Here is a 24,755-nt window from a genome sequence, read left to right on the forward strand (position 1 = left end):
AATTTTTTTATTGTTATGTTAATCACCATATATTACATCATTAGTTTTTGGTGCAGTGTTCCATGATTCATTGTTTGTTCATAACACCCAGTGCTCCATGCAGAACGTGCCCTCCTCAATACCCATCACCAGGCTAACCCATCCCCCCACCCCCCTACCCTCTAGAACCCTCAGTTTGTTTTTCAGAGTCCATCATCTCTCATGGTTCGTCTCCCCCTCTGACATACTCCCCTTTTCTTCCTCTCCTGTTATCTTCTTCTTTTCCTTTTTTCTTAAAATATGTTGCGTTATTTGTTTCAGAAGTACAGATCTGTGATTCAACAGTCTTGCACAATTCACAGCGCTCACCGTAGCACATACCCTCCCCAATGTCTATCACCCAGCCATCCCATCCCTCCCACCCCCAACCACTCCAGTAACACTCAGTTTGTTTCCTGAGATTAAGAATTCCTCATATCAGTGAGGTCATGTGATACATGTCTTTCTCTGATTGACTTATTTCACTCAGCATAACACCCTCCAGTTCCATCCACGTCGTTGCAAATGGCAAGATCTCATTCCTTTTGATGGCTGCATAATATTCCATTGTGTATATATACCACATCTTCTTTATCCATTCATCTGTTGATGGGCATCTTGGCTCTTTCCACAGTTGGCTATTGTGGACATTGCTGCTATAAACATTGGGGTACACGGACCCCTTCGGGTCCCTACATTTGTATCTTTGTGGTAAATACCCAGTAGTGCAATTCTTGGATCGAACAGTGTTATCTATTATATATTTTAAATAGTATGTTCTTGGGCACAGTGAATCTTTCATTTTGCTGAAAGGACTCTTCAAAAGGAATTAAAATAGTGTTTTCCTTTCTAGCATAACATTCTGTTTTCCCTTGGAGGATGTGAATCCTACATGCCACCTATGCTGACAAATGGGCATTCTCTCTTTTCAGATTTTATAGCATTAATTAACAAGAATAATGAGACTCCTTTAGCAGACTTTTTGTTGTTGTTGTTGTTGTTCTTGATAACATTTGACATATGAAATCTTTTTAAAATAAAAGTACAATAATTGCTATTAACTTTTGCATTAGACAAAAATTAGGCTAAGGCAAACAAAGGAAGTAAATGCGAACTGGTTAATTTTAAAACCACGATCCTAAGAAAGTCAAAGTTTTGGTATATATTTGATGGGTGCATTATCAGCTAGCCTTTTAAAAGGAGATTGTTGATGTTTGTATTGAGATAGAGCTAGATCCTGCAACATTTTCTGAATCACTAAATATATGTAAGCCTATGCACATTTTTTGGTCCTGTTGTAATCCCCTTGGCAGTTAGCATTCCATATATGGAATCTGTGGTCACCTGTGGTTAATCATGCTTTCCATTTAACTAGAATTCCTGTCTTACAAAGAGTTTGGTTAGAAAGAAATTTATTAGCATGATCTAAGTCCCGTGAGTACAGACAGAGAGGTCAATCTTTTGATTTACCTTTGAGCTGGTAAGAATTTGAAAGGTAATATTTCCATTTTTGCAGAAGGCAGGTGTCTATAGGAGAAATGAGAAATTTAAAATTTCATAACTATTATGCTCAGCTAAGAAGATCCTGTTTATTTTTCAGACTTTTCATAAATTTCCATTGTTTAGCTTCTTTTTCCTTTGTTGAAAAAGGGTGTTATTTTAGAAAGCCTACCTGTGTATTCCCAGTAAAACTGTACACGGGAGAAAAGTAAAACAATTTCAGATAACTGCTCTCATTTTCACTCTCCTTTGGCATTAGATTTTCTTATCAGGATTTAATTGTTTGTATGATAAACTTTCTATCACACAGTTAATAAAATTTGAATAATACTGTACAATGAATCAAAGTAATTAATTTTTCCCAGACCACATGGACAATACTTGGTTATCATTTTTTTTAAGATTTTATTTATTTATTTGAGAGAGAGAGAATGAGAGAGAGCACGAGAGGGAAGAGGATCAGAGGGAGAAGCAGACTCCCTGCTGAGCAGGGAGCCCGATGTGGAACTCGATCCCGGGACTCCAGGATCATGACCTGAGCTGAAGGCAGTCGCTTAACCAGCTGAACCACCCAGGCGCCCCTTGGTTATCATTTTTTAAAAACTCAATTTGCTACATTTTAATGTAAAGTTCTGCAGCTCTAGGCTTTATAAATCAGATATTTAAAAGATTTTCCATTCAAAGAGAGTCTTTTATAACTCAAATGGTCAATCCGTAATTCATTAATCTTAAAATTATTTTTGGAATGTTGCTTTTTTTATTGGGCATTCTTTTATACAAAAGTTATTTTTGAAATACCTTTAAAGGTCATTAATTCACCATTACTAATCTAATGGTGTCTTTACATTTTTCTTTTCTTTTCTTTTTTTTTTAAAGATTTTCTTTTAAGATTTTATTTATTTATTTGACAGAGAGAGAATGAGAGAGAGAGAGCATGAGAGGGAGGAGGGTCAGAGGGAGAAGCAGACTCCCTGCTGAGCAGGGAGCCCGATGCGGGGCTCGATCCAGGGACTCCAGGATCATGACCTGAGCCGAAGGCGGTTGCTTAACCAACTGAGCCACCCAGGCGCCCCTATTTTATTTTCAATAATATAACCAATCTCTACAAATAGAATACCAAATTATAGTTTCAAGAAGCATGACATAAACTGAAATCTATACATGAATATGATCCCTTTCAAAAATTATATTAATGAATTAATTACACATTGCGATGATGTACTATATAATAATGAATGTGAATGAACTACTGCTGTATGCTCAGCATGGATAAATTTCATAAACATAATTTGAGCAAAGAAATCAAGTAGCATATAATTAGCATAAGACTACATATATGTAAAAGCCCAAAATTGGCAAAATAAACCTGTATCTTCTTTAAGGACACATACATGAGATAAAATTAAGCAGAGGCAGGGAAATACATGATAACACAAAAATTATCCATTAGTTTTAGGGGTTGTGGGAAGGAAGAAAATGCACCTGAGGAGAGGTATAGAGAAACTTTGAAAATAGTAGTAATATTTTATTTCTTAACTTTGAAAGTAGTCACCCTAGGGTTCATATTACTATTTTTTAAAACATGTATGCTATATATGTAGCCTTTTGTATTTACGTCTTACAAAGAAACAAGCAATACGGAGGATCAACAAAACCAAAAGCTATTCTTTGAAAATATACATAAACCCTGCTAAGGTTGAACAAGTAAGAAATAGAGAAGGCACAGATAAAGCAATATTAGGAATACAAGGAGGCATAGTCATAGAGAGGACAGATGTTTTAAATAAATAGATAATAATATTAATGTATTCAGTTAATTTGAAAACAGAACGAGCAATTTCCTACAAAATACAAATTACCAACTGGCTCAAGGAGGTATACAAAACCTAAATAGACTTAAAACCATTGAAGATATTGAATTAAAAGTTAAATGTCTTGACATACAGACACCTTCATATCCATCAAGCCTAGGACTGTGATAGGTAAATTCTTCTATAATTATATGGAACAGATAATCTCTCCCGTATATAAATTGTTTCAAAAACCGAAAAAAGTGTAATTGTCTTTAACTCATTTTATGAGGATTGTATGATATTGAAGAGTAGTAGCCTGATTTCACTTATGGACATATATTTGAAATACTAAAATAAATAGCAACAAACCAAATCAATAATATATTTAAAAAGTTATCATGTCCATGTAAGATTTATCTCAGGAATGGAAAGATGGTTTCCTATTACCAAATGTGTTACTGGTTTTTTGTTTTTTTTAGAGAGAGTGAGTGAGTGCGTGAGTATGTGTGCGTGCGTGAGGGGGGAAGGGTCAAAGAGAGAGGGACGGAGAGAATCCTAAGCAGGCTTCACGCCTAGCACGGAGCCCGATGCGGCTTGATCTCATGACCCTGCGATCATGACATGAGCAGAAATCAAGAGTCAGTCACTTAACTGACTGAGCCACCAGGCATCCTAGAAAACTATTATTGTATTTTAACATAGTAACATATTCAGAGAGAAAAACTATATGTTTCAAAATAAGTGGAAATTACATTTATTGCTATAAAATATTCTTAGCAGACTAGGAATGTAAGGGAATAAACTTTTTTTTTGTTTGTTTTAAACATACTGAGGCACACCTAACAAAAATTAATGAATGAAAAAAGACAAGAAGAGAGGGGTGCCTGGGTGGCTCAGTTGGTTAAGTGACTGCCTTCGGCTCAGGTCATGGTCCCAGAGTCCTGGGATCGAGTCCCACATCAGGCTCCTGGTTCAGCAGCAAGCCTGCTTCTCCCTCTGACCCTCTCCACTCTCATGCTGTTTCTCACTCTCTCTCTCTCTCTCTCTCTCTCTGTCTCGCCAATAAATAAATAAATAAAATCTTAAAAAAAAAAGAAAAGTTAAAAAAATTTTAAAAAGAAAAAAGACAGGAAGAAAGAAAGGGAAAAGAAAAGAGGGAAGGAAGAAAGGCAGGATGGAAGGAAGGAACTCTTAATGAATGGTGAAATGGTAAAAACATTATCTTTAAAATTAGAAACAAATCCACAATGGTCACTATAGCTGTTCCTATTTAGCATTCTACTGGAGGTCCTAACAAGCACATGCATCAGATAAAATATGTAATAGCAATAAAGAAAGAGGTTAAGGATTTAAAGAAAGAAATCTAATTGCCATTTTGCCAGCTTTAGGATTAGCTACATGGGAGATCCTACACTATCTTCACAAACTACCAGAACTAATAAAAGTAAGCAAGTTTCCTGGATAAAAATTGTAGAAAGATTTTTCATGGAATTGGTCAGCTGATCATAAGAAATTTTTGAAAGAGTAGGAGGCTAAGAAAGCAAACATAATTTAAAGGAAGATAATAGGGATTGGGGTCACCATAACAAATACTACAATCTATAGTAAAGCTATATTAATTTAAACACTATAGTGTTGATCTAGAGATAAACACATATACTGATGAATTAGTGCAGAGGGCCCAGAAATAGATTCTATATTTGGGGTCCATGCATATGATGTATGCAGCATTATCAGTGTGAGTTAAGAAGGGAAGAGTTGCTCAGTACTGGTTCTGTATAGTTGTCTATCCATATGGCAAATGATAAGATTAGATATCTATAGTGAATCACATACAGAACACATTCCCAATGAGTAAAAGATTAAAACGTTGGAAGTAACTTTAAAATTTTTATTAGATAATACCAGATAATATGTTTATGACAGGGTAGAGGGGGAGATATTAATACACAAAAGTATAAACTAGAAGAAATGTTTAATGAAATTGTCTACCGGGTGGCTCATTTGGTTGAGTGTCCAACTCTTGGTTTTGGCTCAGATCAGGATCTTGTGGGTCGTGAGATCAAGCCTGGAGTTGGGCTGCACACTGGTGAGGTGGGGGTGGTGGTGTCTGTTTGAAGGTTCTCTCCCTCTACCCCTCCTGTGTGCTGTCTATCTCTCTCTCTCAAATAAATAAAATCTTTAAAAAAGAAAACTGAAGGAAATGCTTGACAAATTTGACTACTTTAAAACTGAATTAGTTTATCCAGAAAGATACCACTAAAAGAGTAAAAAAGCAACCTACATAAATCTATAAGGAAAATATAATTAAAAAAGACAATAATGAAATGATTAAATGAGAGGAATAGATGATTTACAGAAGGCAAATGGCAAATGAACAGAAGAAACAATATTCAGTCTCACTAGAAATTAAGAAAATGCACATTAAAGTGACAGCTATAGAATGGGCAAAAATTAGAAGAGCCAAGTATAATTAATTATAGTAGAGAATATGAGAAACAGGGGTCTAATATTCTGGGGACATTAATATAAATTGATGTTAGTACTTTGGACAGCAACTTGGCAATAGTTAACTGAATTGGAGTAATATATTTCTCTTCTAATATTCTGCCCCTGCAAAGCTGTTTATTGGAGTGTCATTTGTAATAGAGAAAATGGAAAACAAGAATACGGTCTAAATGATTAACATAAGGGAATGAGCAAAATAAACTGTGGTGTAGTGCTAGAAAAATCTTAAATATATTGTTGAGTGAAAAATGCAAGTTGAAAAAAGATGCATAAAGACACATACTGCACACAATATCAGCTTATATTTTATAGGTGCATACATACATAATAAAATTACAAGAGCCTATGAGGAAGTATAAATGCCAACTTAGAAGAAACTCTTCCTTGAAGAAGAGAAATGGAAATGAAGTAGAGCATAGCCAGCTGTGTAAATTTTAATTAAAAAAATGAAGCAACAGGGCACCTGGCTAACCCAGTTGGAAGAGCATGAAACTCTTGATCTTAGGGTCATGAGTTCGAGCCCCATGTTGGATGTAGAGGTTACTAAAATAAATAAACTTCAAAAAAAAAAAGAAGCAAAAATTGCAAAATTAATTAAAAAATCTGGATAGGCACATGCACATTTATTATAATATGTTCTATTTGATTTAAATATTTAATATTTAACTTCAAATATTTTTTAAAGAGTTTTGATTAACATATATTGAACATGGCTTTCTTTTGATAGGTCAGAAATACCAACTATAGAGTTCAAACATAGTTGGACCAATGGGTGCATTATTAAATAAAACCATTTTTCACCTATGCTGACAACTATTCTTAGAGACAATATTCAATTGAGCATACATCATATGGTTGAATTATTTTTAAGAGCAAACAACTTATTGCTTTAATATCACAGCAATATGATTATGATGCTATGAAAATGACTTTTTTGCTTATTATATTTAAATTAAACAACACTATTACATGTTGACCCTATCTTTGTGTTATTTTCCTTGCTAATTCAAGCAAGGGTAAGATAGATCTTACATTGTAGTTATATTGCACTAACATATTAGTATAAGATTTGATTAAGCATATGTATATGCATATATATATTTATAATTTGTTACCACCATGACTTTTAATTTTGTGAAGGAATTTGTTTTACATTTGATTATGTCAGAAGTGAAATACTTCTTTGTGGTTATTCAATTTTGTCTTGCTGAAATTACTTATGTTAATTTGTAAATGTGGAAGAGTTTCTCACTGCCAATTTGTAGAGGTGGGTGTGCAAAGAATGATTTTTTATCAATGACAATGTTATCCATTTTTTAAAACTCTTTTTTAAAGATATAATTTACATTCCATAAAACTCACATACGTTGTGCACAATTTAATAAATTTTAGCACATTTACAGAATGCACAATCATTACCACAATCTAATTTTAGAATATTTCTATTATCTTAAAAAGAAACTTCATGCCCATTTATGGTCACTTCCCATTCCTACCCCCAGCCCTACACAACTACTCTAGTCTGTTTCTATGTATTTACTCTTTTCAGACATTTCATATACAGGGAATCACACAATATGTGCTCCTTTGTGTCGTTTCTTTCACTGCGCATAATGTTTTTTAGGTTTATCTGTGTTGTAACATTACATCAGTTCCTTGTCTCTTTTTATGACTAAATAATATTTCATTTGAATGTATCACATTTTGTGTACCCATTTGTAAGCTGATGGCCCTGTGGGGTGTTTCCATTCGTTCGTTATTGTAAATAATGCTGCTGTGAATATTCGTGTACAAGATTTTGTATGGATGTAGGTTTTCATTTTTTATGGGTAGGAGTAAAATTGCTAGATTATATGTTAAGTGTATGATGAATTTTTTAAGAAACTGCCAAACTATGTTCCAAATCTGTTGCACCATTTTATGTTTCCACCAGCAATGCATGAGGGTTCCATCCTTGGCGACTCTTGTTATTTTTCTGTCTTGTTTATTTTAGCCATCCTAGTGGGTATCTCATTATGGTTTAAGTTTGCCTAATTGTAGGGCCTAATGATGTTGGGCATCTTTTCATCCACTTATTGACTGCTTATATATTTTCTTTGGATAACAGTTACTCAAATCCGTTGCCCATTTTTTGTGTTTGTCTCTTTATTATTGAGTTGTAAAAATTTTTAATATTTTTTTGATATGTCCTTTATTTTTATGTGATTAGGAAATGTTTTCTCCCATGCTGTAGGTTATAATTTCACTTTCTGCAGTATGGTATCTTTTAAAGAGCAAAAGTTTTAAATTTGATTAAGTCCTATTCATTTTTCTTTTATCATTTGTGTTTCTGGTGTTATAAGGCATCATTGCCTAACCCAAGATCATAAAGATTTATTTTCAGTTTTCCTCTAAATAGTTTTAGTTCTTTAGGTCTGTGATCCACTTTGAGGTAATTTTACATGTGGTATGAGGTAAGGGTACAAATTCATTTTTTAATGAGGATATTTAATTGTCTCGGCACCCTTTGTTGAAAAGACCAGTTTCCTTGAACTTTCTGAAACCTTTGCCCCAAATTGGCTAACCACAAATATAAAGGCTAATTTATAGGATTTCAGTTCTGTCCCATCTGTCTACCCTTATGCGAGTAACACTCTGTCTTATCGTATCTTTGTAGTAAATTTTGAAATTAGGAAATGTAAGTCTTACGACTTAGTTGTTTTTCAAGTGTATTTGGGTCTTTGGGTCCCATGCATTTCTACAAGGATTAATTTTTAATTTCTGAAAAAAGCTTTTTGGGATTTTAATGGGGATTGCATTGACTCTGGTGAATTTTGGAAATTTATCTTCTGATCCATGAAGATGGAACACATATCATGAATGGAAGTAGTTGCTTACCTTTATTTTCAGATTTTTTTATTGCTAATATATAGGAATGTAGTCGACTTTTGTATGTTAATCTTGTATCTTGCAACCTTGCTGAACTCATTTATTATTTTTGATTCCTTTGGATTTTCTACATACAGGATCATATCATCTGCAAAAAGAGACTTTTTGCTCCTTCCTTTCCAATCTAGAGGCCTTTGATTTGTGTGTGTATATATGTGTGTGTGTGTGTGTGTGCGCACATGTGTGTGCATGTACAATTGCCCTGTCTAGAAGCTCCTGTATAATGTTGAATAGAAGTGGTGAGAGAGTGCATCATTGTCTTGTTGCTGATGTCAAAGCAAAGCATTCAGTCTTTCTTCATTAAGTATGATGTTGGTTGTAATTTTCCATACATGTCCTTTATCATGTTGAGCAAGTTCCTTTGTATTCCTAGTTTGTTGATGGCTTTTAATTGTAAATAGAGGTTGGATTTTGTCAATTGCTTGCATCTGTTGGGATAATCATGTGGTTTTGTTTTTCTTTTTTTTTAAACCACTTTATTGAGGCAAGACTGACATACAAAAAGCTGTACATGTTTAATATATACAACTTGATGAGTTTGGAGATAAGTATACATCTGTGAAATCATCACCACAATCTATGCCATAAATATATCCATTATCTCTAAAAGTTTCCTCTCACCCTCTTTATTTAATTTGTATTATTTTCTTATGATAAGAGCACTATGCTTTTAGCAGAAATTTTAAGTATATAATATGGTATTGTTAACTATAGGCACTATATTTTACAGTAGATCTCTAGGACCTACTTTTCTTGTTTATCTGAAACTTTGTTCTTTATTCTATGCTGTATTAATGTGACCTTTTTTTTTCTTAATTCTAGGTCTTCAGTTTTGCTTGTGAGGGCTGTGAAAAGGTGACATTTAACATACCTTCCGAACTAGAGGCAGACAAAATAGTCGGCAGAGGTGAGAAATTTCAAAACAAGTGTTTTTAAAACAGAAATTTAGTTTACTTATGCTGAAAAGAGTATATCATCCAATCTTTGGATATTATCCTCTGGAATTAGCCTTAATCTATTTATACTTAGATACAATTCAAGATAGTTTTAAATATTTATTCTATTCTTTATAACCCTATTGAATTCTGTGGTTGATTCCAGTGCAAATATTCTAAATCCCCATTTTTGTAGTCATCTATATTTTAACAGTTTAAAGATTACATAAAGAGTTACATGTAGGGGGCACCTGGGTGGCTCAGTCGGTTAAGCATCTGACTCTTGATTTCAGCTCAGATCATGATCTCAGGGTCCTGAGATCCAGCCCCACATCGGTCTCTGGGCTGGGCATGGAGCCTGCTTGGGATTCCCTCTTTCCCTCTCCCTCTGCCCCTCTCTCCACTCTCGGGTGCGTGCTGTCGTTAAATAACTAAATAAAATCTTTAAAAAAAAGTTACATGTAGAATGTAACGCTTTCATTACCCTAGTATTCTAAGCATTAGAGAAGTATAGATAAGTGGCTGAGAAAATCAGAGCAGTTTTTTTTTTATCAGTGCTAGAGCTCCATTGAGGAACATCACAAGATGAGCCATTCCATCCAAACTGAACTTAATCAATTCACATGGAGAATTTGGGGAACTTTATAAACTTTCCCAACAGCTGGAAAGCTCTGCCTAGGTGGACTCTTCATGTGATCTAGGGAATACAAGAGGAAAGCATCATGTTTTGTTTTGTTTAAAAAGATATAGCTTGTCCCAGACATATCAAATTTACTTTTTCAGCGAAGTATCCCATTTCTGGTTAAGTGCCTCTCTTAATTTTTATCAAACAAATGTCACTTTAATTCCTTTGGGAAGGAAGAAAAAACAGGATGTAAAAGAGGGGGGTGTTCCTTTGGGGGATAGACGAGCGGTTATCATTATGCTAAAAATGTGAAGATGAGAGAAATATGTCATCGTTCCTAAAGATGTTCACTTCTTTTTGATTCAGCATTTCCATCGGTGACAGATTTGAATCAAAGTGACAAGGCTTTATATGGGTAACAGTAATCCCTTGAGAGGTTATTACTTAAGTGTCCATTAATATATCAGTTCGGTTGTTGTTAAAACAGATAGTTGAAGAATGAGATGGATTCGATACTTTTGATAGAAGTTTCAAACCACTGCTGTTGATCTTTATATTTTGTTACTTTTTACTCCCAGGAGGAAAACTCCCAGGGAGAGAAGACCCACTTGCAGAGTTTCCGTGAGGAGCCCGGGAAAGCTAGAAAGCGAGGACTAGGGACGCAGAGAGAACTGTGGGCATAAGGGGGGCTGGTGGTTGGCCGGAGGTGGGTAACAGGAGTGCCCGTGAGAGATCTCCAAGAGAGCCTTTCCTTACTTGACTATTTGCCACATTCATACCCTCTGTTGCTCTTTGGGCTCATGTGTTTAACTTCTGGCTGAGTCTTCAAAGACTCAAACCTATAGTGTTGCGGGGGAGGGGAACCTTCTGTTTGTTTCCTCAGCTGTGTGTGGGGGCATGTAGCTCGGCTGGGTCATGATTGCAGCACACATGCCTCTTTAACAGGAAGATCATTTTCATAAGCCTCTAGAAACATATAAAGGTTTAAAAACACCTTGCTTAAGAAATGTATACAATCAAGAATTATTTTTTAACTGAAAGACAGTTATTTTTTTTTTTATACATGTAAAGAATCTAAGGTATTTGGTAAATACGAAGTGATTGGTTTATTTTATTTTACTTCATGATGTTGAAGAAGATGTATACATTGTTTTAACACTTCTTTTTTTCTTTCTGCGTGTGTTTCTGCTTTGCAACTTGGAAACTTTTGCTTGCAGTTAATTTGAAAGAGTGCCTCAGGTCTGCAGACCTCATCCAGTCGGGTGACCCTGACTTCAGAGTTCTCGATGACGGCTCAGTATACACAGCCAGCAATGTGGTGTTGTCTGATGAGAACAGATCATTCACCATATGGCTTTCTGACACCAAGACCCAGACACAGAAGAAGATTAAGGTGCTCCTGGAACATCAGAAGAAGGTATTCAGAATACATTGATATTTTCAGGCATGCTTTTCTTTTAATTTAAATACTTTCATTAACAATTGCAAAGGGAGGGGGGTGCCTGGGTGGCTCAGTCAGTTAAGTGTCTGCCTTCGGCTCAGGTCATGATGCCAGGGTCCTGGGATCGAGCCCCGCGTAGGGCTCCCTGCTCAGCGGGGAACCTGCTTCTCCCTCCTTGTGCTCTCTTCTCTTTCTCTATCAAATAAATAAAATCTTAAAAAAAAATTAAAAAGTTAAAAAAATTGCAAAGACGACAAAAGGATAAATCGGTTTTTATTCTCTTCTTTTCCCTCACCTTCAGTTTGCTTTCCCTCCCTCCCCCCCTCTCGTCCCCTTCTCACCCACCAACACTGGCTAACCATTGGCTTTGGGTTTTGCTTTGTTAATCCTAATTGGCACCTCCTCTGGGAAGGCTTCTTCCACCTCTAAAGTCCAACTCATTGCTTTTGTGTGTCCGTGTCAGTTTGGTTACCCCTCTTCTGTAAGCATTTGCAATTTTTTTTTTTTATTTGTGCAAACAATTTATCTGTAGTTGCTTGAGGGCACGGATTGATTCCTTTTGTGCTTGTAGCCTCGGTAATACCTAACTTGTAGTCAATAGGTTTATGTCAAATTAATGGTAAGAACAGTGGTTTCCAGTGAATAAGAGGCCGATTTCAAGTGTCGCAGTGATTCCGATGTTAAAATAGGATGGGAATCCTGAAGTGTGTGTAAGTATTTGGATACACGGCATGGTATTGGCCGTCATTCGCTGCAGTTCTAGATTCTACATCGTGAGGAATGCCATTGTGAAGGTCATCACAAAAATGATGAAAGGTTTAGACTGGGTTACAACAAACCAATGTTAAGTGAATTAATGAGAAAGTTAATTTAAATGACCATTTAGCATGTTAATACATGTTCAATAAAATTATCTATTAATTAATTGTTAGGAAATAAAATAGCTTCCTTGCAACACCATGCATTGGGATGGAAATCACTCAAAAGTCCAGTGGAACTTTTTGGGATGATGGAAATGTTCTATAATCTGCACTGTCTGATAGGGTAGCGTAATATTAATGCTTAGTGAGCACTTGGCATGTGGCTAGTGCAACCAAAGGTTGGCACTTTATATTTTATTCAATTACAACCAATTTCCATTTAAATAGTCACATATAGTTAGAGCTGCCATATTAGAGAGCGCAGATTGGAGTGTTAAGGCAATGAAGAACGTGCCTTTTCTTGCTCTGGTTCTCTTGAGAGAGTGAGGTTTTAGCAGAAAGAACAGGCTGTCTTTAGAGTGTTAGAAAGAGGACGTGTTCACTATTTCTACGTGGGAAAGAAGAAGAAAAACCAAGAGTGCAATGATGATTTTCCTAACTTGAAAGTTTGGTCAGTGTTAGAAAAGGATACAAAATGAAATTCTTCAGTTTATGAAACTTTTAGACTGTGGATGCATTCTTTCTTCCCCATCTAACACAAAAAGACCTTATTATCTGGCCGTTAGCTTCAGCTTGGAAACTCCTGAGACTGAGCCTCCAGGGAGGCATGAGGTTGATGGACTGTCCACTCCTTCACAACAAAGTTGGCTGTGATACTTTTATGTATTTAATTTTCTTTCTCTAAATTCAGGTACTGAGGAAAAGAGATACTAAAGAAGCCATTCTCAGGCGTTCCAAGAGGAGATGGGCCCCTATTCCCTGCTCAATGCAAGAGAATTCGCTGGGCCCGTTCCCTTTATTTCTTCAACAAGTAGGTTTTACATTCTTTCTCATTGGGAGTGTTTTAATTCCCAGAGTCCGTTTTGTTCACGTTTCATAACTCTTTAGATATTTAAAAAGAAACAGATTTGATTGAAGATACTCATGAAGTATAATCAAAGTAAGTAAAATGAGAAAATCACTAAAAAACTAATCATAGTATGAAAAAGACTACAACCAGTGAATGATCTTTATGAGCTTATTCGTTCATTTAGCAGCTGGCTATTGAGGACCTGCTATGTCCCACAGAAGGCACTGCTCTAAGTACGACCCTAGAAATAAATTTAGCCATACCTTGGCTCTCATGTAGGTTATGAGCCTAGTAAGGAAGACAGAGGTAGGCACACGGTTACGATACTGAGTGATGGGTGCTGTGGCAGAGATGGTTTGAGTGATCTGAGAATTCATGGGATCATCACCAAATCCCGGGATGAAATGGACAAATCAAGAAAAGACTTAGATGAGGAGACATCTGAGCTAGGACCTAAAGGATGGGAAAGTGTCATGCAGGTTAGTAATTGTGGAAGAAGAGGGAGGCACAGAGGTGAAGGCGAGCTCCTTAGTAGCTCCTGGGTAGCTCAGCCCTCCTGGTTATGATGGGGCTGGAGCAGGAAGATGAGGCCAAAGAGGCAGGTAGAGGCCAAGCCATAATGGACCATATGTGTCCTGTTAGGGAATTTAACTTCTTCCTAAAAAAAAGGAGTTTTTAACCAGGTCAGGTTTACTTTTCATAAAGATCTAGATGGAACATATACAATGAAAGCAGTTGCTGAGGTAGGGCTCTGGCCCAGTGCTTGCCTTTTCCTGTTGCTGTGCTTGATGTTCCAATTCCATCCCTTCCAGTGTCTTCCATCCTTCCGTGCTAGACCTTGTTTCTTCTTTGCAAATTTTGTGCTTGAAGCACTCAGGAGGCGTATTAAGAATGATTTCTGATTACCAGAGTTATACTGATGATAGCTAATTTTAGCCTCTGCATTGCTAAGCCAGTCGCCACCTCTCAAGTCCTCTTTTCCTTGAGCTGTGCCCATTTGACATGGCTGACCCTTTCCTTCTCCTCCAGATGCTTTCTTCGCTTGGCTTCTAGGACACCACCCACCTAGTTTTCTACTTACCTCACTGGCCACTCTTTCTTAGTATGTTTTGCTGGTTCCTTCTCCTTCCCGTATGCCCACCCCCTCCAAACTTTGGAGAGCTCTAGGCTCAGCCTATGAACTTTGTCTCTTGTTTATTTATGTTCACTCTCTCGGTAATCTCATCCAGTCTAGTAGCTTTAAGTACTACTATCTATCGGATATTACCTCATGTTTCTAGGTCAGATTGCCTAATTGATATTTCCACTTGGAAGCTTAATGGACATTTCAAACGTAACATATGCAGAAAAAAGAAGTTTGGGTTTTCTCCTAAAATCATCCTCCATCTCAATCAGTGGTACCTCCATTCTTTCAGTTGTTGGGGTATTAGAGTCTATTGGGTAAGGTTTTAGTTGTAGAGAACATACTTCTCTCTAAGTAGTTAACAGATAGGGATTTATTACAGCGTATAAGCAGTTAACAGAATTGGGGGACTGAAGACACAAAATTTAGACTGAACTTTCAGGAATGACTCCCCAAGCTACACTGCAGAATCCACAACCAGGGGACATGCTGTTTTCTCCATGATGGGGCAGCCACTAATTCAGGAACCAAAGTGCCACTGAGTGGCATAAGCATGACAGAAATGTATTTATTTTATGTGAAATTGTGATCTGGTAAAGAGATTCTAATTTGAAAAATCACCAAGGACCTAGACTTCTTTCTTTTTTAGCTTGGCCATCGCTGCAAGCTCAAGATAGCTCATCATTGTGTCCAAATGGGGGAACACATCCCTTCACTTTCCAGAGCACAGTCTAGGGCATGCATATGTTATTTTTGCTCATATCCCATTAACCCAATCTTTTCATGTGACCGTACCTAATTATAAGGGAGCCTGAGAAATGTATTTCTTTTGGACAGTCTTGCACTCACCTATAAATTCCAACACAAAGGAACATGGGCAGAATAGATGTTAGGGGATATTAGCACCCTCACAACACACATCCAGCCCATCGGCAAATCCCGTTGGCGGTTCCTGCAAATTATATCCAGAATCTAAGCATTTCTCACCACCCCTACTGCTATCATGAATTCTTGCAGTAACTGAATGGTCTTCCTGCTTCTTTGCTTAGCTACCCACCCACCTGTAGTCTTAACAAAACACCAGGTATTATCTTTTGAAAATATAAATTACGTATATTACTCTTGTCTGAATTTTCCAATAGCTTCTTACCTGACTACAAGGAAAAGTCAACACTCTTGGAATCATTTACATGATATGGCGATCATCTCCTACTTCTTGCCTGCTAGCTTTCTCTGCTCCAACCACAGTGGTTTCTTTACTGCTCCTTGAACACTCTGGGCACAACCCTAACCCGATCCCTTTGTACTTTGTGTTTCCTCTGCTAGGAAGAGTCTTCCTTATTTGTGCTCATATGTCATTCTTTTAATTTTTGCCAGTTCCCCTCCCTAAGAAACATTCAAATTAACTTTCCCTTCACCTGTATATGAGAGTCCCTGATGGCCTGGCTCCTGCTAACGATGGGTATTGAAGTTCTTTTCTATCTTTGCCAGATCTCTAGATGGGAAATTATGCTTTATTGTTTTTAAACACATTTTCTTTGGTTACTCTTTATGTTGAACATTATTTTCATTAAGTCTGAGAGTTTAAAAAATCTTTTGCCAAATGCTCCTTACTGTTTTGTGTGCTGATAAATGTGATTATTATTTTATGAACGTCTCTTTAAAATAAAAAAAAATAGAAATGCATAACCTACATCTTAAAAAATAGCAATTCAACAGATTTTAATTTAAAGTTTTTAAAAATATGGTTTTTCCTTCTTAGGTTCAGTCTGATGCAGCACAGAACTATACCATCTTCTACTCAATAAGTGGGCGTGGAGTTGACCAAGAACCTTTGAATTTGTTTTTCATAGAAAAAGACACTGGAAATCTGTATTGTACCCGGCCTGTGGATCGTGAAGAATACGATATTTTTGATGTAGGAGTTTTATTGATATACATGATTTTAAATGATTAAACTATGTTTCTTCTGATACTCCATGTACTCTTTCCTATCTTCTTGCGTTCTCAGAGTCAAAGGAAATAGGTTGTGCAATATTTTGGAATATTTGATCTGCTCTCTATTTTATCTTCTGTTAGGTAAGCTTAAAGTGAAGCAAAAAGGTACTGGTTGTATTTGGATGTAAATTCCGGTACATTTCCTGGAGTTGGTTTTGTTTATGAGATACTTTCTGTCTCTTCTCATGCTACATTTTCCTGTCTCCAGGATGTGGCCACCATTGATTGGAAGGGACTTCTTCCCTCTTCTGCTCTGTTCTCTTTATTTATTTTTTTAGAAAATTTTTTTTGGTTCTTCCTTCGCTTATGTGATTCTCTGATCATGTCTGAGAACTAGATAAGGAAGCAAAAGTGGGAGACCAAACCCAAACAAGGTCAATAAGTCAGCCTTCTGATATGAATGAGCTTACAGTCAATGAGGAATAACTCAGACAATTTTCAGTGTAATATGGTAAATTCTGTGGGGTCATGTGGTCATCCCTGTGGTGCAGGGGGGGATGTTTCTCCTTAAGAAAGAGGGATTCTCTTCCTAGAAGAAGGAAGAGATGCTGGTAAGCAAATGTAACTGATGTTCACCACATGACATTTCTTTGCTTTTGTTTAGAAAATTTTCAACTTGGTGTTGTAATCACACGCTGAATAGAAATATTATATGTTGGCTGATTGAATTTAAATAAAAAAAGAAATACATTCTATTTGACATTACGTTACCCTTTGATTAATTGGCAATGCAGAAACTAGTAAATATGTTTTGTTAGAAAATCTCTTGCAAATATGTGATCTATGAGGTAGAAAAATAAAAGGGCTTGTTAGTTGCAAGATTGAGAATCATGGCTTTATTTAGATGATGTAGTAGGATCTTTCCCACTGCAGTGAATTTAATTGTTCTCCCCAATATAACTTTCTGATTATGGGGAGAATAAGGACTTTAACCTGAGTCTAATGGACAGAGTTGTCTCTGGCTTGACTGTACTCGAGTTTTATTTGAATCGCAGCCATTTTTACCAAATACTGGATGCCTCTTACTGCACTTAAAATGTTTTTCCATTTGATGCTTTGATGATGAAAAAAGAATTGAATAGAATTTTTTAAGCGGTTAATTACCAGAAAGATTTGCAGAGAAGGTAGCAGATAAAGCACAGTGTTCTCTCTTGCTAGAATCTTATATTAATGGACTATTGGTCTTGCTTTTTCCTGTTTTCCAGTTAATTGCCTATGCCTCGACTGCAGATGGGTATTCAGCAGACTTACCTCTTCCACTGCCCATCAGGGTGGAGGATGAAAATGATAACCACCCTATTTTCACAGAAGCTATTTATAATTTTGAAATTCCAGAAAGTAGCAGAGTTGGTAAGATAATTTTTTTTAATTGAACTTTTTTGTATGTGCTTTCTTTTGCCATTTGTATTTTTTCTTCTAGGAAATGTATGTTCATTTCCTTTGCTCTTACTTTCCTTGTTTATCTTGCTTACTGTTTTTTTAAATCTAGCTAAAAATGCTCTTTACATATTAAGGATACTAACCTATTGTCACATTGAAAATATTTTCCCAGTGTATTGTTGCTCTTCAATTTTATTAAAGCTACTTTTTTGAGGTAAAGAAGTTCAGGACTTCCATTTAGTTAAATCTATCCTTATTAGATTCAGAAAGGCCTTTTCCTTTCATACTTTATGGTAAGGGAACTTTTATTTATTTATTTAATTTAAATTCAATTAACATATAATGTATTATTAGTTTCAGAGGTAGAGGTCAGTGATTCATCAGTCTTATATAATATCACGTGCCTTTCTTAATGTCCATCACCCAGTTACCCCATCCCCTCACCCTTACTCCCCTCCCCTCCAGCAGCCCTCAGTTTGTTTCCTATGATAAAGAGTCTCTTATGGTTTGTCTCCTTCTCTGATTTCCTCTTGTTGTATTCTTTCCTCTCTTGCTCTACGATCCTGTTTTGATTCTTAAATTCCACATATGAGTTGAGATCATATGATAATTGTCTTTCTTGTATTTACTTATTTCACTTAGATAATACCCTCTAGTTCCATCCACATCATTGCAAATGGCAAGATTTCATTTTTTTGATGGCTGAGTATTCCATTGTGTATATATATATCTATATGTATTTACACATATATAGATATATATATTACCACATCATCTTTATCTATTCATCTGTTGATGGACATCTGGGCTCTTTCCATAGTTTGGCTACTGTGGACGTTGCTGCTTTAAACATTGGGGTGCAGGTGTGTCTTTGGATCACTACATTTGTATCTTTGGGGTAAATGCCTAGTAGTGCAATTGCTGGGTTGTAAAGCAGCGCTATTTTCAACTTTCTGAGGAACCTCCATACTGTTTTCCAGAGTGGCTGCACCAGTTTGCATTCTCACCAACAGTATAAGAGGGTTCTTCTTTCTCTGCATCCTCGCCAACATCTGTCATTTCCTGACTTGTAAATGTTAGCCATTTGAACCAGTGTGAGGTGGTATCTCATTATGGTTTTGATTTGTATTTCCCTGATGCTGAGTGCTATTGAGCATTTTTTCATGTGTCTGTTGGCCATTTGGATGTCTTCTTTGCAGAAATGTCTGTTCACGTCTTCTGCCCATTTCTTGATTGGATTATTTGTTCTTTGGGTGTTGAGTTTGATAGGTTCTTTATAGATTTTGGATACTAGCCCTTTATCTGAAAAGACATTTGCAAATATCTGTTCCCATTCTGTCCATTGTCTTTTGGTTTTGTCGACTGTTTTTTGCTGTGCAAAAACTTATCTTGATGATGTCCCAATAGTTCATTTTTGCCTTTGTTTCCCTTGTGTAAGGGAACTTTTAAAAGTAAAATGTATTATGTTAAATATGTTTACCTACATTTTTTGAGACATTGGGTTTTTTATACCCAAGACCAAATTATCCTGAGATGATACTGAACCAGTATCTATTTACCAGAATGGGTAATCCTATTACATCCAAACAGAGTGTAGCCTACAAGGTATTATAGGAGTCTGGTGTTGTCAACATGATACCAATTAATTATAAAGGCAGATAACAGTCATTCAAGCTTTGAATTGTATTTAGTTTTTATAGTTTATTTCACCTGATCGTTTTGTGAGTTTATCATTATTCTCACCTCCAAGAGAGGACATACAGAATAGGATTACAATAAAATTAAAATTAATATCTATATTTTTATTAGGTTTTATTTAGGGAGGTATTTAATGACATCTACTGAAAACACAATTTTTTAAAGCTCTTATTTATATTATCTCCTTTCTGAAAACTACTTTATTACTTCCAATTTAGAATGATAACGGGGATAACATTAGAGACACCTACATCACATGTTCTAAACATTTGTTCAGACATATGGAAAAACAAAGTGTTCAGGTTAGTTGGCCCTTAAAATGTGGCATTATGTTGCTTTCTGAGACTTACAATATGGAGAATAACCATTCATAATAAAGTTGAAAGAATAAAGTTGAAAGTGGACTCATTCATAAAGGGTGACTTTGCTAACTTGCCTATTTAAAGTTTCAAGTAGTTACTTAGATCTTCACTAGATTTTTATATCTGCTAGTCCCCTTTTATATATTACTCTGATAATTTGATGTCATAGATGTTAACCTCTTTATTACTCATATGGTACAATTAAAAAATAAAAAATGTTGGTTTGGAGTTTAAGAAACCTAATTTTTGATTTGGGGTCTGTTATTAATTTACTGTGGGAAATGGTGGAAGTCCCTTTGAGTTCCCTGACCTGTAAAAGGAGTTAATTACATTAGATGACCTATAAAATTTTTAGCTTCACAGTGTCTATGACTCTGGTGCTATTTTCTTTTTTTCAAAGAGAGATTATTGGTTGCAAAGTCTTTCTTGAGGATTCTGTTCTCTTTGGTAGTTGACAGACAAGAATCAAGGGCAAATACTTTGATGCCCAGATTAACCTAAGGCACTTGAAGCCTTCTCACACAAGAAGGTTTGAACCAGTTTGTACTGTGATACTCTGAACTCTTAGGTGTTCCTTGACTTTGCCTTAATTCACATACAGAGGTTTGGATGAAGGGTGCTCAACTAATATTTAAGTATAGCGCTCATGAAAAGGACTTTTGAAGTCAATATTTTAGGAAGATTTTCTGTGATAAGTAAAGTAGTTCTTATCCAGAGAATTAAAATAGTGTTTGTGTCCTGTCAGTAAAATCTCAGGAAGAAAATATTCTGCCTTACGAAGATTAGAAACTCTTTCTATGCAAATGTAGATAAATAGCATTTGTTTTCTTACCATAATATGATTACTTCATATCTTCATATGGATCCACTGCAAAAGTCTTGTCATTACTTATAAATATATAATTGGATATTCTCTACAATTTTTATGTGTATGTGCATATATGTATTTATTTACATACACACATATGCAAATTTTAAAGACATATAGTGAAAAATTATTTAAAACTAATATTTTCTTGCATTAATTGGTTTTTGTTTCTTTCAAATACAGTATTTCAACAAATTTGTATATGTGTGGGAGTATGTATATATGTGTGACTGTATCTGTCTATGTATTGTTCCTCAGCCTTATATATAGGGCTATAGGAAAAGTGGATCTATGTATTATATTTTCATGGGCACTGGAACACTGTCCTTAACACTAAACAATACCAACTCTTTGTAAGCTCTGATACCTATAATCCTTTACCAGAGCAATATTCTTACATTCCATACAGATGACAAGTGTTAATAGCTCGAACTGAACAAGCAGTTGGCTTAAATTCCTCCTGAAGGGTGAATAGTATGAAATCCCTTCCTGAGGATTAAGTGGGGCCGAGGGCAGTGGGGTGTTGATGCAAAGTGGGTGAAAGAGAATGAGACACATCAGAGACTAGTAAAAAACATCAGAGAATGGAGATTAGACTGTTAAAGGTCAACTTGACCATTTATACAATTATACCCTAAGTCAGTCTTGATCTATCTATTAATCAGAAATTAATTAAATTAAATTAATTAAATTAAAAAATTTGATTTACTTAGGAAACATGGTCTTTGTCTCCAGGTAGGTTTGTTATTGAAGTGTGTGGAAATATGTGTTGAAATTCTTCTTTTTTTTAAAGATTTTATTTATTTATTTGAGAGAGAGAGAGAGCATGAGTGGGGAGGGGGAACAGGGGCAGGGGTCAATGGGAGAGGGAGAAGCAGGCTCTCCGCTGAGCAGGGAGCCCACGTGGGGCTCAATCCCAGGACCCTGGGATCATGACCTGATCTGAAAGCAGACGCTTAACCGACTGAGCCACCCAGGCACCCCATGTTGAAAATATTCTTGATTGCCATTTAAATACGTTTTTAGTAATTTACTATCAAACGTTTTTAACAATGAACAGAGTAAAAGTGTACCTTGATTCCCAGGATCATAGTGTTTTACATTATATATTTGAAGTCCTCTTCACTGGTGCTTCCTAAAGATAAAATAGCTCTGGTAAGAGATATACTTAAAATTAGATTGCCACTATCATTGTTAAAATTTGAAAAGTGTAAATACTCCTAAATATGTTTCACAATTCTGGAAATTAAAGACTCTTTTTTTATTTTTTTTTTTAAACCTGTAGGTACTACCGTGGGAGTGGTTTGTGCCACAGACAGAGATGAACCAGACACGATGCACACACGCCTGAAGTATAGCATTTTGGAGCAGACCCCGAGGTCCCCTGGGATCTTCGCTGTGCATCCCAGCACAGGTGTCATCACCATAACCTCTCATTATTTGGACAGAGAGGTAGCTTTCCACTCCAAGGAACATCATTTTACTGGGGGCTGAGATCCCTACCCCATTTACTGTAGTTTGCTCTCCCGTGGTCTTAGGTGTTTCTATTTTATTTTATTTAGGTGAAGACAATAAGAATTTCTGGTGTTGTTACCTGTTTTGTTTTGTTTTGTTTTAATATTACTTCTGTTTCCTTCAGTGAGAGAAGCCATAGGATTAATGCAGATCAATTGGTGCTTAGAAGGAGTAGGAACAAAGTATATTTCTTATGAAAGTTGCTATTGTTAACTATCATTCTATTCTTGTGTGTGGCTAGTTGGTTCCAGCTCAGTAAAGCCTTCAGTTCTCATGTAGGACAATTAATTTTGCTTGTTGCATGAGTTTAGATCATAGACTGATCCCTCTCCAGTTACTGTTGATACTTGATATGTGCTTTTTTTTCTTAAGGTTTTATTTATTTATTTGACAGAGAGAGAGAGAGAGAGAGCACAAGTAGGGGGAGCAGCAGAGGGAGAGGGAGAAGCAGGCTCCCTGCTGAGCAGGGAGTCCGATGTGGGACTCGATCTCAGAACCCTGAGATCATGACCTGAGCTGAAGGCAGAGGCTTAACTGACTGAACCACCCAGGCGCCGCTTGATATGTGCTTTTTATGAGGAATGAATTAGTTGATAAAAGGTTGATGGATTATTATGAAACCTGTCACACTGTTTGGATGATAATACTAGCATATTGTCAGGCATATAGCACTTTATGTTCAAATTATTTATGCATAATTATTATTTGGTCTTTATAATTTCCTTGCTTAACTAGATAAGTGTTCCATCCAGTTTATAGAGGACAAACGTGACAGAAAGAGTGATTCGCCTGAATCAAATTACTGCACTGAATCTTCTGATTTTTGTTGTTGTTGCTCTGTCTATATTATCAGCCTGTGTTTAACTCAGAGCCCTGAATTATTGACTGAAGCAGATTAATCAATTTCATGTGCACTAAAGAGCTCGATTACAACACTTCAGTGGTTCCCACTGCAACCAGGTTAACACAAATAGAGGGGTCAGTATGACATGGAGAGATAATGTACAGAAGAAATCAGTGGAATTTGATGCCAAAGAAAAAGGGAGGGGATGATGAGAACCCATGAAAAGGAATCAAAAATAGTATAAAAGTTCTATTTGTCATTATTTTTATTTTTATGTGTGGTCAGGACAGTTTATGTGAGAAAGCACAGGATGGTAATAACTAATGGGCAGGTTTGAAGGGGCAATATGAATGTGTTTTTTGATATGTGGGATAGGTAGAGTCTATGTAGTAATGAAGCAAAAACAAGTGTTTTCCTTCATTTCTTACACATGGAGAAATGAGGCTTTAGGAAAATTAAATAATTTGAGGGTACACAGCTTATAAGGTACAGATCTGTGGTCAAACCCAGGTCTGTTTTCCTTTTTTTTTTTTTTAAGATTTTATTTATTTATTTGAGAGAGAGAATGAGCTAGAGAGAGCATGAGATGGGGGAGGGTCAGAGGAAGAAGTGGACTCCCCGCTGAGCAGGGAGCCCCATGTGGGACTTGATCTCTGGACTCCAGGATCATGACCTGAGCCGAAGGCAGTCGCTTAACCAACTGAGCCACCCAGGCACCCCCCAGGTCTGTTTTCCTGATCAAAAAAAGTCAACAGGATTTTTCGGGGAGCAACCACAAAGTGTGTTGTGGGAACAACAGAGAAAAGAAAGAAATGAACAAGAGAGATAAAAAACCCCAGTGCATTTAGAGGAAGAAAAAGCAGGGTATCAGACAATGGGGCCTAAAGGAGGAGCATTTCAGGGTGGGAATGTTGGTTTCCAATGTGGAAGGGGTGGTTAGCAAAATGAACAGTGGAAGAAGAGATAGCAGGAAATTGAAAACGGAGAAAAGTAAAAAAGTGAGAACAAAACGAAAGGAGTGGCTAATGGATAAGAGAGAAGAGAAAGGCAACAGTGGTAATTGTGTCATAAAGTAATGAGTTCATTTCATCGTCATCACACCATTTGCAAAAATTCTCTTCACTGAAGTCAGTGGTGACCTCCTAATGACCACATCCACCTGTTGCCTGAAGCCCCTGTCTATTGTTGGCACTTCATAAAACTGTTCTCTTTCCTGGTTCTTTTCCTGTTTCTCTGATCTTTCCTTTTTAGTGTGCGTAGCTTAGTCTTCCTACTTCCCCCATGCTTGAAATGCTACTGTTCCTTCTATCCTCAGCTTTTCTCATCCGTTAACCTCTCCTAGATAATCTGATTGCTGCTATAATTTCAACCAGCGTCTACATACTAATGACCCCCAGATTGGTGTTTCTGGCTGTGAACTCTCCCGTAAGTATGGGGCCATACATCCAA

General features: G+C 36.3%; 1 protein-coding gene across 2 annotated transcripts in view; it reads left to right on the top strand.

Annotated features, from left to right (window-relative positions):
• DSC3 (desmocollin 3) overlaps window positions 1-24,755 on the top strand; it is a 51,087-nt gene that overhangs the window by 3,073 nt on the left and 23,259 nt on the right. For both annotated transcript variants that reach the window (XM_025886891.2, XM_073898373.1), the window contains exons 2-7: window positions 9,570-9,654; window positions 11,525-11,724; window positions 13,360-13,479; window positions 16,404-16,559; window positions 17,845-17,989; window positions 22,233-22,399. In XM_025886891.2, the coding sequence (XP_025742676.1) occupies window positions 9,570-9,654; window positions 11,525-11,724; window positions 13,360-13,479; window positions 16,404-16,559; window positions 17,845-17,989; window positions 22,233-22,399 (873 nt within the window). The remainder of the gene's footprint in view (window positions 1-9,569; window positions 9,655-11,524; window positions 11,725-13,359; window positions 13,480-16,403; window positions 16,560-17,844; window positions 17,990-22,232; window positions 22,400-24,755) is intronic.

Source organism: Callorhinus ursinus, unplaced genomic scaffold (assembly GCF_003265705.2).
Source record: "Callorhinus ursinus isolate GAN/ISIS: 27379988/994484 unplaced genomic scaffold, GSC_fseal_2.0 scaffold11, whole genome shotgun sequence".
Taxonomy (NCBI): domain Eukaryota; kingdom Metazoa; phylum Chordata; class Mammalia; order Carnivora; family Otariidae; genus Callorhinus; species Callorhinus ursinus.